This window comes from Otolemur garnettii, unplaced genomic scaffold (genome assembly GCF_000181295.1).
Source record: "Otolemur garnettii isolate 467f Iridium unplaced genomic scaffold, OtoGar3 scaffold00001, whole genome shotgun sequence".
NCBI lineage: Eukaryota > Metazoa > Chordata > Mammalia > Primates > Galagidae > Otolemur > Otolemur garnettii.
In genome coordinates this window covers 36311885-36324991 of record NW_003852396.1, presented here as the reverse complement: position 1 = coordinate 36324991, position 13107 = coordinate 36311885, and the positions used below count along the sequence as shown (strand labels likewise).

Sequence of the window (13107 nt, the reverse complement as noted above, 5' to 3'; positions counted from 1 at the left end):
AGTCCAGAGTTAAATTGTGCCTCCAGTTACTTTCTTTTTTGTTTCAGGAAAAGTTTTATTTATTTATTTATTTTTGAGACAGAGTTTAACTCTGTCACCCATGGCATACCTCACAGCAACCTCAAACTCTTGAGCTCAAGAGATCCTTTTGCATCTGCCTCTCAAATAGTTGGGACTTAGGTGCCTGCCACAACACCCAGCTAGTTTGATTTTTAGTAGAGACAGGGTCTCGCTCTTGCTCAGGCTGGTCACAAACTCCTGAGCTCAAGCAATGCACCTGTTTCAGCTTCCCAGAGTGCTAGAAAGGCTTTTTTAAAACCACATACTTTGGTGATTCTGGAGAAACAGCATTTAAAAAGAAAAGAAAACTGAAAAAGAAAAAAAAAACATACACTTGGGAAACAGAAAAATCCCAGCAGAGAAAAAGCTCATGTGCTTCCTTCCACTTAAGGGAAGCTACAGAGTTGCAGAAGTAAAGGTAACAGAAGTTGGTTCCCACCAACAAAAGACCCACCTGTAATATGAGGGACTCCTTATCTCCTTCTAGACGTGCCAAGCGTTCCTGGTAGGTTTCATTATTAGCAGCACTGTGGTGATTTACCTGGGACTAAAGGGAAGAGGAAAAATATGCTTAAAGGTTAGAAAAACCTCTTACCAACATTCAAATGGAATAGGCAATGTATGCAATTTTTGAGGACAGTTTCTCTGATTATAGGTGCAAAACTACCCACCAAAACAGGAAACCACAAGATTTCAAAACCACCACAAGGGAGGACCAAACCACATGCCAGAGAAAGGCGTGCCCTGGAAGTTGGCACAACCACCCTCGAATGACCTCACCACTGGCTGGGAGGGCCTCAATGGAGCTCCAGACCCAGCAGTGCTTGACTTGACTTGCACTTGCTGGGTCTGGTTTAGCTGGAGGCATAGCCTCCAGAGACACAGCAGCTCTTTGAAGAGACCAGAAAGCTGGATATGTATGAACAGCTCATGCATGGACCTTGGCACCCCCTAACTTTCACACCAGGGTTCTCCCAGGCAAAGGCACAACCTGTTGCAAAGAGGCTCAACCTGAACATCACAGTGAGAATGGAAGATGGAGGATGCCAACTGCAAGGTCCTTCATCAAATGATATATGTCTTTTCCCACCACAACACCCCTGTCCCACAACAAGGGCTCTGGCAGCCAGGCAGGCAAGCCATGTTTCCATAGTGCTAGAGCTGAGAGAAGCAAGCTAAGATGAAAAAAATTGAAAAGCACCTAAACAATGCCAGAAGGATCTCAGAAGAAAACATAGGACACAGAAAGTAGCCCGAAATTTCAGAAAACAAAGGAAAGGGGGCAGGTGAGAAATGCCAGAACAAAGGCAGAATCTTATCAAATGCCCTGATAAGGAACTGTCACTTCCTAGGGTGCATCTGACCTGGTTCTGGGCAAAGCAGAGGGAAGGAGTCACTCCCTAATGGGGCGCTGAGTTAGTCCCAAGATCATCAATGCTTCTTCCTCCACGCCAAATGGAAGGCTGAAACCAGGCTGGCCTGTGATAAGCCATCCAGACGCTTGGCAGTCTGAAAAAAATCTTATTGCTAAATGGAGAAGTGGCTATCATGATGATCTGAGCTGGCCTAGTGAAACCAACACTCCAATATTTATGAGGCAGATGTCCACCACCCCAGAGTAAAGTCATGATTGCGCAAAGGGGCAAGTCAGAGAGGCTCAGCATCAGCCTACCTCATCCCCAGCCCATTTGCCCACATTTCAACTTTTACATTGGGCTCTCCCACTTCCCTCCATGAGAAAGGATACCTCCTTCCTCCTCCCCGCATTCCACTCCTTCCCAATGAACTGCCTAGTGAGAGCAGGTAACAGAGGCATGCTCAGTCTAGTACAAAAATGGGGACCACACATTCTATATGCAAATTCTAGTGTCTTGCTAGTGAGTCAGTGTCGAAGGTACAGTGGGAAGACAGACCTGGGGGCACCTGTGCCAGGCACATTTAGATGGCACACACCACCTTCCACCCCACTACTCATGGCTTGCTGCCCCAGCCTCTCTGGAGCCTGCATCTTTTCCATTGTTATGGAAGCTCTTTCATGCCACAGACAAAGGGCCTTAAAATAACAAAGGACTTCTTTGTTGCCAGCAGTTTATTATTGTTACATTAATTAATATTCCAGTTTTCACATGGTCAAACTCTGACTAGCATCCAAGGATATACTCTAATCTACATATTCTCAGAACCTGGGAAGAAAAGAAAGGAAAAGAATTCTTAATAATATCAAATTCTTCAGCTCGGCGCCTATAGCTCAAGCAGCTAAGACGCCAGCCACACACACCCAAGGTGGTGGGTTTGAATCCAGCCCGGGCCTGCCAAACAACAATGATGGCTGCAACCAAAAAACAGCCAGGCGCTGTGGTGGGTGCCTATGGCCCCAGCTACTTGGGCAGTGAAGGCAGGAGACTCGCTTGAGCCCAGGAGTTGGAGGTTGCTATGAGCTGTGACGCCACAGCACTCTACCCAGGGGAACAACTTGAGGCTCTGTCTCAAAAAAAAAAAAAAAAAAAAAAATCAAATTCTTCTCTGTCAAAGAGCTCACATAATGGTGATTTTTAGCGGACAGAGAATCGAAAGGATACAGGCATCCATGTGAAACTTGGCATGTGGAACCCCAGTGCCAAAGCCAGCATATATAGGGAGCTGTCTAGCACTCATGGCTGCCACTTCTCCAGCAGTAAGTAAAGGAAAGAGACCAAAGAGGAGACTCCTTCCACAAGATTCCTGCAAGCCGGCTTGGCACCCATGCTCAGTGGTTAGGGTGCTGGCCGCATATACCTAGGCTGGTGGGTTCAAACCCAGCCTGAGCCTGCTAAACAATGACAACTGCAACAACAACAACAAAAAAAATAGCCAGGCGTTGTGACGAGCACCTATAGTCCCAAATACTAGGAAGGCTGAGGCAAGAGGATCACTTGAGCCCAAGAGGTTAAGGTTGTTGTGAGCTGTGATGCCACAGCACTCTACTGAGGGCAACATCGTGAGACTCTGTCTCAAAAAAATAAAAAAAATTTTAAAAAGCCAGGCATTATGGTGAGAGCCTGTAGTCCCAGCTACTTGTAAGGCTGAGGCAAGAAGATTGCTTAAGCCCAAGAGTTGGAGGTTGCTGTGAGCTGTGATGTCACAGTGCTCTACTGAGGGCAACATCATAAGACTCTGTCTCAAAAAAAAAAAAATTCCTGCAAACCATCAACTATGCCTTATTTAAATGGCATATAGTATGTTTCTAATTATAATAAACAGGCTATTCATACAATCACCCAGATGGACAGCTATTTTTACCAGCTGACAAACATCAACAAAAAAAATCAAGGGTAATAAAGTCAGTTGCAGCTCAATTAATAAGCAAAATTCATGCCATAGAATCCACAATACATGCTAGAAACAAATAGAAAATCTGGATCCACTCTAGCAGTCATTGAAAAAAAGAGAAGCACAATCAATTAGAAAATGCACAGATCGGTACGGTAAAATGAAACTGCCTTGGAGAAGCATAACTATTCCCGGACAAGGGAGAAACTTCTCTGGTTTTCATGGAGAGACTTTGTGTAATGGCATAAACAACATCCATGACAATATTCTTACAGGAAACAGAGCCCAGCAGAACTTGTTGCTGTTGTGTGATGCCTTCAAAATAGTTCAGAGGCCAGTGGATAATATGGGCCAAAGCAAAAACACTTCTATGGAGACCTGTACAATACGGCCCAAGAACAATGCTGTGTATACTTAGGCAGCATTAACACTGTGCAGAGAACTTTACCATAATGCTTGAATTTCTTACAAAACAAATTTTTTATTGAGCCATTAAATATATTTTAAAATCTAGAAGCAGTGTTTGAGGACCTAGACAAAAAATACCTAGTTCCTAGTATTTTTTCCAGGATTTGAGGGGACAGTCTTCTCCCAGGGCTCACACTGGCCCATATATCAGCGGTGCACATAGCAGAAAGATCCCTTCCCTGCTCAAATCCCTGTTCTAGGGGAAAAGAGTGCCTTCCTCTTCTGCAGATCCTCCCAAGATGACTCCTGTTCCCTAGCAAATTTTTCAAAGGTACTAAACAGCAGTGAAATAGAGATAATGTTTTAGAAAGAAGGCTGCAGTACTGCCATCCTTTGCTTCTGGTGAAGTGCAGAGCCACATGCTTTCACGATCTAGATAAGCCTGCATGTTAAGAAAACTGTAGCTCCTCTAAAGAGCACAGGCCAGGATGAAATGCCACCTCCATGTGGAGAAGAACCTGGAAAGCACCTGAGAACAGGGCCAAGAAGAGGATTATCTTGTTAATGCTAATATTCAACAGCCAAAGATTGAGGATTAGAGTTTGAGGGAATATGTATACTCTTTATTCTAGTAATTTTGCAAAAGGTTTAATTGCTTTGAGATGTCACTCTTACATTGTAAAATGGCTGCATCATCAGGAGATTAAAACTCACGTGTTTATCCAGTATGATTCCAACTTATTGAGAAACATATTTTAAATGACAGTGTTAGGACACACCTCTATTTTGTTCTACTTTAAAAAGAGCTTGCTTTGTCCAAGGTAACACCTGCTTGGATCAATACTCAAATGATACATCTGGGTCCCTGCATGACTCCAGGCTTGTGACATCTTTGAAAAGTCTTGTCCATATTCTTAATTAGCTAAATCAGTAATACGTGAAGTCAGGCTGAAAGAACCACACCCACACTCCACTGAGAAGAAAGTCAAATAGAATTCCTGAAGGATGCCACGTGCTAACCTTCTATTTCTCCCCACTGTGGGCCAACAAATGAATGTACAGGAAAGTACCACCGCTGTTCTACCCTCCACAGATGAGTATAAGTAAGAAAGAGCTAATTTTACCCAACCAATGATATTAGCCCCTAGGCTAGATCTGTTCAATGGACTACTAACACACTAACCTCTGTTACATATATCTTCATCAGATTTTTTTCCTCTTCTGCTTTGACATTTTTTGCAAACAAATGTGATAAAGGGAAAACCAATCCTCTCATCCAAACTTTCCATGATCAGAGCCATTTACAATGCTAAAATTCTGGCTGGGCAAAGTGCCTTAAGCTTGTAACCTCAGAACTTTGGGAGGCTGAGGTGGGAGGATTTCTTGAGGCCAGAAGTTCAAAAGCAGCCTGGGAAACCTGGAGAGACCTCATCTCTACTAAAAAATTAAAAATTAGCTGGGTGTGGTGGTAAGCACCTGTGGTCCTAGCTACCTGGGAGGCTGAGGCAGGACGATTGATTTGGGGAGTTAAAAGGCTACAGTGAGCTATTAATCCTGGCACTGCATTCCAGCCTGGGCAACAAAGTGAGACTTCATTTCAAACAAACAAACAAATAAATAAATTCTTAGAATAAAATAAAATTCATGTTAGTTACCTAAACATATTGTGAAGGGCATGTGATCTACGTACCCTACGGAGGTGATGACTGAAGAATACCACGGTGAAATGCACTACCTCTCCTCTGTCACAGAACTAAAACAGGACAAGAACTTACTCCTGAATGTATGTATTGCCAAGAACTCAGAAGCTGTAAACAAGGTTACTGAAGTCAAACCACCTTTGCCTTGAAGAAAGCTTTGCTCTCAGGAGGCTGGGTAAGGTCTTAGATACAAAGAATCCATCCTCTAAAATCTAGATCTCTTAGAAGCCAAACATAAAACACAGCCGGGAATTGTCACATCAATGTCTTCCCTGGGCTTTGAGAGGGAAGACTACTCCAGAGTATCTTCAAGACCAGTGACAACACACTCCTTGACTCTTACAGGTTATCTTATGGGTCTATTTCTGTAAGACCCTAAATGCTATCACTTGTAGGGCTGGGCAGGTCTGAGCTTAAGTAATCAACAGCCTAAGGTGAGGCCATTTGCTGGGCCATTCCCTAAGGGAGAGAGGCTCAGGGAGATAAAGCAGCCAGGCAGAGTATTCTGTGGTTGGGGATCCTGGGCGGTGATCTTGACAGGCAGTCAGCCTCAGCAGTGAGAAAATGGAAAGGAGATTTCATGTAGCAGTAATTGGACTGACCAGCAAGATCCCAGCCAGAACAGTCTGTACAGAAAAGATAGTGTGGGCCATACAAGGACAGTAGCCTAAACTAAGTTCTGTCCCCTCCTCTCCTATCATTCCCCTGGGTCAGTAAGAAAGAAGCTTATTCTTTATAAGTGTCTCATGAATAGAGAGCTAGATGCTGGCAAACTCAAGAAATAAAGGTTCCACTTCTTGAGGAACACTGCATTTTAATTAGGGATGAGATAATCAGGGGATATTTAAGGGCCCCAAAAGAAAAGTCTTATCATGAATTACAGAAAACCCGAGATTTGTTGATTTCCTCCTTATTCCCTTGCTAAGGGAAAGGAATTAAGACAACATATGTGAGTTCTGGCACAAAATTCTTTAGAATCCTGCTTGTGTGTTGCCCAGATTAGACTGGAATTATCACTTTTATCTCAACCACATAGCACAAGTAAGAGCCTCCATCTTCTTAGAGATATCCTCATATCCCAGCCACCTAATCCAGCTCCTTGACTTGGAATCCTTCCTCTGAAATTTTAAACTTGTTAGTGATAGTGCTAGAAGGTTCCGAGGTGGTCAGTGACCATGTCTTCCTCTACCTAGAGAAAGCTACTTTGCAGCAGGAGTCAGCTATGAAACCAACAGGCATGAAACAGCAAAAAAAAAAAAAAAAAAAAAGCCAAGAAAGAAACTGGCAGCATTCTTGTTCCTGGTTCATGATGTCTACAGAGAAAGATATATCCAGACCCTTCCTGTTGGTCCCCTCATGGCCTAGTTCAAATTGAGTTTCTGTTACTTACAACCAAAAGTCCTGGCTAATGCATTTGTCTCAAAGGGTTATCAAATTACTGAAGTTTATTCCTTTGCAAACAGACTTGTAGGAAAGAATTCCTGCTATTTGAATACTGCACTGGATTACAAAGGAATTCTGTCTACCGTTCCTTGATTTGCTTAAACCAGCAATTTTTAAGACAGGGTTGTCAGTTCTAAGCCAACTAGAGTTAAAACCAGGATTATTACTGAGAGCTATTGGGGAATCCACTTTGTGACATGAGGCATGTCTGTGTGCCATGTGCCAGGATCAAAAAGGCACCCAGTCTCCTTTGTGTGTGGAATGGATGGCTTTCTTCTGTTTGCCTCCATTCTTATTTCCTACCTACAGCAAGAATGTTAAGACAGGGAATGAACACAAGATGCCAAAGGCATCATCTACGGCTGGAGGTGCAGGATAAGGAGAAGTAAGTTCAAACAAAATAAGAAACAAATAGGCACTAATGTCTGGAAGATTTAAGAGTAAAGGGAAAATGAAGGAAGGGTAAATATGAACATAAATATATCTAACAACTGTTTAAGAAATTACATTGGAAGAAGCAGATATCACACACAGCTGTACTCATGACAGGTCTGGGAGCTGGGAAGCTGAGAGTTCCAGGTTCCCTATTCCCCATTTTGCCCAGGTAGAATAAAAAGGCAAGCGACCCTGAGGACTTTGTTGGGAAGCTTCCATATTCATTTATAGAATTTCTACAGCATCGTCCTTCCCAAGGCACAGCATTCTCTGAAGAAAAAACAAACTCAGGCAGATCACCTCATCTTAGGCTTCCTATCCTTTCAGTAGAAAAAAATTACACCTCACACAGCAACAGAGACAGTCAGTTAGGTCAATGTAGCTGTAAACTCATGGGAATAAGAATGCAAATCTTTATAGCAAGAAGCGCTAATTACTCCTCTGTGTAATATAAACAGTTTTTGAATGATCATAGTAATATGGAAATCACTGAATACTTTTTTTTTTTTAAGAGCAGAGACCAAAGTTCATTTAGAACAGTTCATCCCTTTTGCTAAACAAGAGAAGCAATATTTCTGATCAGGACACCTAAGAAATATCTATAAAAACTTGTGCAAACAACCAAGGAAATAGCCAAAATACTTTCAGGTTGGAAAGGGGGAAGAAAGCCTATGGGACAACACAGAACCACTGTCAGCCCTGGGACTGTGACTTTGACTCATATAACTAAAGATATGTTCACTTTTCCACTGTCCCTTAAAAGATGCTCACATTTTGAGACATATCTTTCCGACTACAATGTTTTCTTCTTCTTTTTTTTTTTTGAGACAGAGTTTCACTTTCTTGCCTACAGTAGAGTGAATGGCATCAGAGCTCACAGCAACCTTAAACTCTTGGACTCAAGCAATTCTTTTGTCTTAGTCTACCAACTAGCTGGGACTACAGGCACCCACCACAATGCCCAGCTATTTTTTAGAGACAGGATCTCACTCTTGCTCAGTCTGGTCTCGAACTTGTGAGCTCAAGACATCCACCCACCTCAGTGTCCCAGAGTGTTGGGATTATAGGTGTGAGCCACACTCCTAGCCCTAATTTTTTCCTCTTTATAAGTGCTTTACTAATTATTATAAGTACCACATGCTACATACATGTTTAGTAATAAGTACCTTGAGAATTTCTATAGCTAGTAATGACCAATCATAATCACTTGAATTTTTATTTGTTCTAATCTAGAAGTCAGATGGAGTTTAGGTTAAAAGTGAACTTTACTATCCAAATCAACCCTTGGTGGCCTCCTAAGAATAATACCCTCTTCCTGCAGTGGCTAGTCAGACCTGTGGGGCTTGCTCACTCCTGACCTGGCCCTGCCACTGCAGCATGGCCAATGGATAGCCATGCTGGGCCCTCACAGATTTCTAGATGGAGGGGGCGAGTGCTTGATGACAAGGCTAGAGTCATATAGAGTCCCCAGGAGTGCAACTCCTTTATGGCCTGGCTGGCATCTGCCAGGAGTGCACCACTTCACACATTCTCTGGCATACTCTCAGGGATGCTGAGTGAGGGCAATTCTGTAGTATTTCCCAATGGGCATGTCCCAGGAGACCTCCTGCTAGCACTACACTTCACTGAGTATGGGGACAAAGATGATTCCAGAGCAATCAAATGGGGCAAGGGAAGTCACTTGGGAGGCCACTAGGGAGGTCACTTGATATGCAAGTAAGGAGTATGGAAAGTCCTGAGACACTCAGCTCCCCAGTGTGACAATTTAAGCCATCACATTGGTTTTCAGAGGCAACAGTTGCTTCTCAGAGTCCTGCCTTGGGGTCCTCAAAACCGACCTGCTTTCCTTTTTGATACCACATATCAAGGTATGTTATCTTGACCAAGTAGAATCACATTTCCTTCAGGGCTTCTAATAAGCTACAAAATTCTATTTTCTTCAGGATCCTGGCACAGCATATACACTGTCCCAGCTGTTCAGAGCAGGTTAAACTGTAGATGGCTCTTTGCCTATAAATATGCTGAGATTTTGAACACAATACACTGGGTAAGCCTTGGCCCTGGGTAAGTCTTAGAATGGTCCTTCCTTCTTTACCACTTAGATAATGCATTTTTAGCTCAATAAGAAAACAAAAGGCAGAGACCTTAGGCAAGATGTCATAATCACTAAGGCTATATTGCAAGCTCAGAAACACTATTCCTATATTAGCCTTTTAGAAACCTGGAGAGTACAGACCTTAAAAATAAAGGATTTAAAATTCAAAAAAATGCATGCATCATAAAGGTTATAGTCAAATAGGTAAGCTTCCTCTAGATTCTTTTGATTAAGTTTTTGGGGAACTGGGTGTAGTGGCTCACATCTGTAATCCTAGCACTCTGGGAAGCCAAGATGGGTGGATTACTTGTGCTCAGGAGTTTTGAGACCAGCCTGAGCAAGAGTGAGACCCCATCTCTAAAAATAACTGGACACGGTGGCGGGGGCCTGTAGCCCCAAATACTCAGTAGGCTAAGGTAAGAGAATTTCTTGAGCCCAGGCATTTGAGGTTGCTGTGAGCTGTGACACTACAGCACTCTACTAAAGGTGATAAAGTGAGATTCTATCTCAGGAAAAAAAAGGGGGGGGGTTGGGTTTTCTGGCAGTTAATATAAATTCAACTGTTTCTAGGACCAGTTCTGCTTTTTCTAGGTGAAGAATAGTCAAGCCAATCTGCCATCTCTGGCACAGAGTTAAAGAGCTTTCTTTTGGATACTGTGAACAAACTGCAGTTAGGTCCTCAGCTACCAGGATTCAAATAGGAGATATCCTATCCTTACTTTGGCCCTTATGCCCAGCTTTCTCTTGGTTTCAATTATATATAAAGGGAGGCTATTTTTTGAGAGACCATTCAATGATCTAAATGTCCACCTTTAAGGAAGAACAAAGCAGAGTTCACAAATAGTAATTAAAAAACTTCTTGATTAACCAATGCTCATGTCATCATACTCCATTCATGAGTTTATTCAATGACTTGAATATTCCTGAGCACCTACTGGGTGCCACTCTCTGTTCTAAGCAATGATTTAGTCCTTGCCTTCAAAAGGCTCTACAGTTGTATAAGGAAAGAGGATAGAAAAGGGGGAAAAATTGACCTTTACATTAGGATACAGTAAATATACCAAGGGCATTGGGGAGGAATGAATAAATTTTACCTTCAAAACAGGAAAAAGGCTTTATAGAAGGGGTACCACTTGAATGACCAAATCTGAAGGTTAAAGAAATTCCCCTAAGGGGCCAAGGCAGTGGTTCATGCCTGTAATCGTAGCACCCTGGGAGGCTGAGGCAGGTGGATTGCCTGAGCTAAGGGGGATGAGACCAGCCTGAGCAACAGCGAGACCCCATCTCTAAAATATAGCTGGGCATTGTGGTGGGTACCTGTAATCCCAGCTACTTGGAAGACTAAGGCAAGAGTATCACTTGTGCCCAAGAGTTTGAGGCTGCTGTGAGCTATGATGCCATAGCACTCTACCAAAGGCAACAAGAGTATACTCAGTTTCAATAAACAAACAAACATATTAAAAAAGAAGAAATTCCCCTAGAGAACAAAATAATGCCTTTAAAAACAGACTTCTCTTTTATTAGGGGGTGGCGCCTGTGGCTCAAAGGAGTAGGACACCAGACCCATACGCCAGGGGTGGCTGGTTCAAACACAGCCCCAGCCAAAAACAGGAAAAGAAAACTCCCAAAACCAAAAAACAGACTTCCCAATACAGCTCTGCTATTCACAAAGGCATGACATTACCACCTTTCACACATTCTGGCCTTCCAGCACAAACACAGCAAACAAAACATACCTTAAAGATAGGTATCCAACTCCAGGAGTTGGTGTGAGACTTCTAACTGATTCTCTTGGAGAGCTAGATTTAGAGAGAAATACATTTCATTTACCAAGATCTTTTCCCAAAATGATAGCCTTGGCTAAAGTTGGTCACTGTTAAATTCTCTATCAGGTGGCTGGATACGTAAGAAGCTCTTGGCACTGGGCTATAGAAGTTGTATTTGCATGTGCGCTGGTACCCTGGGAAGGGATGATATTAAAACTAGGACGAGAATGAAAAGCAAAGACTCTTTGAAGAGCTTCCTCATCCTGCCAACTCTAATAGACACACTGACTCATTATAACTGAAGACACCTTCAGAGACAGCATGGCAACATTGGGTGCTGCACTAGGGTGGAGTGGGCGCTGTGGTTGCTTTAGCTTGCCTGGAGGCATGAAAGCTAACTACCCGGTGCCTCCAGTACTGCCTAGACATTCTGTACAATGAGCCATCAATGAACTAGGAATAAAAGAGCCATAGCCAGAGAATACAGAATAAGATGAGGGCCAAAGTGAGTTGCTCCTCTGGTCACAAAAAGGCCATTAACCCTACACAATTCACAAATAGGAATAAACTCAGGGGGAAATGGATAGGAAAGGTTGACTGGGAACCAGAAGTAGTAAGAATAACATCAGAGAAGGAGTTTTAAAGCTGACCATAGGAACAAAGCAAGTGTGCAGTGGGTCTGGGAATGGCCAGGAAAAGCAGAAATGGTAAGTTTTTAGACTACTCTTTCTAAAATCACAGTGGTAGAGCGGTGCCTGTGGCTCAGTAGGGTGCCAGCCGAACTGCAACAACAAACAACAACAACAACAAAAATAGCTGGGTGTTGTGGCAGGCACCTGTAGTCCCATCTGCTCGGGAGGCTGAGGGAAGAGAATCACCTAAGCCCAGGAGTTGGAGGTTGCTGTGAGCTGTGTGACACCACGGCACTCTACCCAGGGCTACCAAAAAAAAAAAAAAATCCCAGTGGTAAAGAAAGGTAAGTTGTAAGGCAGCATGGACAGACAAGCACAGGTTCAAGGTTCAAGGATAGTTTTGATTTGTTTTTTCCCAAGAATCAAGGAGAAGCATTTTCCACCAAGGGCAAAGTGCAGCTAGGCAGGGAGGAGTTAAGGGAAGAAGCAATCAGAAGAACAAGAGGAGTTGGGACAAGATGGGATCAATAGGGCAGGATACTGTGATACCTAGGTCAAGAGAAGGAACTGTAGGTAGCCAGTGAAACAGAAGGAAGCTGAAAAATGATAGCAGCAAATGGTTAAATTTAGTGGTGAAAAGGAAAGAAAATGTGAGATTCATCCAAGTTTCACTGTTTTTCTTATTATCAATGAAGTAGATAGTAAGTTAAGAAGGGAGTATAAGGTTGGACACAAATAGAAGAGTGCCCAGAGAGCTTCTATAGGAGACAGGAGAGGAATGCAGGTATGAATCAAAGGATCCCCAAGCACTGTTGCCAGCCTGTGAAACTACCACTGGTTGTGGTGCTCTCAAGTACCTGCAAGCTATTCAGCAAATGACCCTGGTATGATGCCACTTTATTAAATCCCACTGGGTAATAGAGGCCTAAGGGCCTCTTTTCAAGGAGCAGACAGACAGGACTCACAGGTGCTAGGGGTCAGGGATGGCAGAATTTTAGCTCTTAAATTATACTGGGGAAGGAATGGGATTAGTAGTCACTTTAGGTGCATTGGCTGGATATAGGAGGCACCTAGCACCTGTAGGAAAATGTAGACAGCTAGTGTCTATAAGCAAGCACACTGTTGCATTTCCAGTGGACTTGAAAAAACCCCCTCCTTGGACCCAAGGTTAGATGCATGGCTCTTGAATAACCAGACGTCAGTTGTAATCAATGTCATCATCCCCTAACTAACACTTGGGGGGTACGTTCTAAGCACTC

General features: G+C 43.1%; 1 protein-coding gene across 6 annotated transcripts in view; it reads right to left on the bottom strand.

Annotated features, from left to right (window-relative positions):
• Positions 1 to 13107, bottom strand: part of PPFIBP2 (PPFIA binding protein 2) — a 150202-nt gene that overhangs the window by 70096 nt on the left and 66999 nt on the right. For all 6 annotated transcript variants that reach the window (XM_012803739.2, XM_023514255.1, XM_023514141.1 and 3 more), the window contains one exon: positions 515 to 607. In XM_012803739.2, coding sequence (XP_012659193.1) covers positions 515 to 607 — 93 coding nt within the window. The remainder of the gene's footprint in view (positions 1 to 514; positions 608 to 13107) is intronic.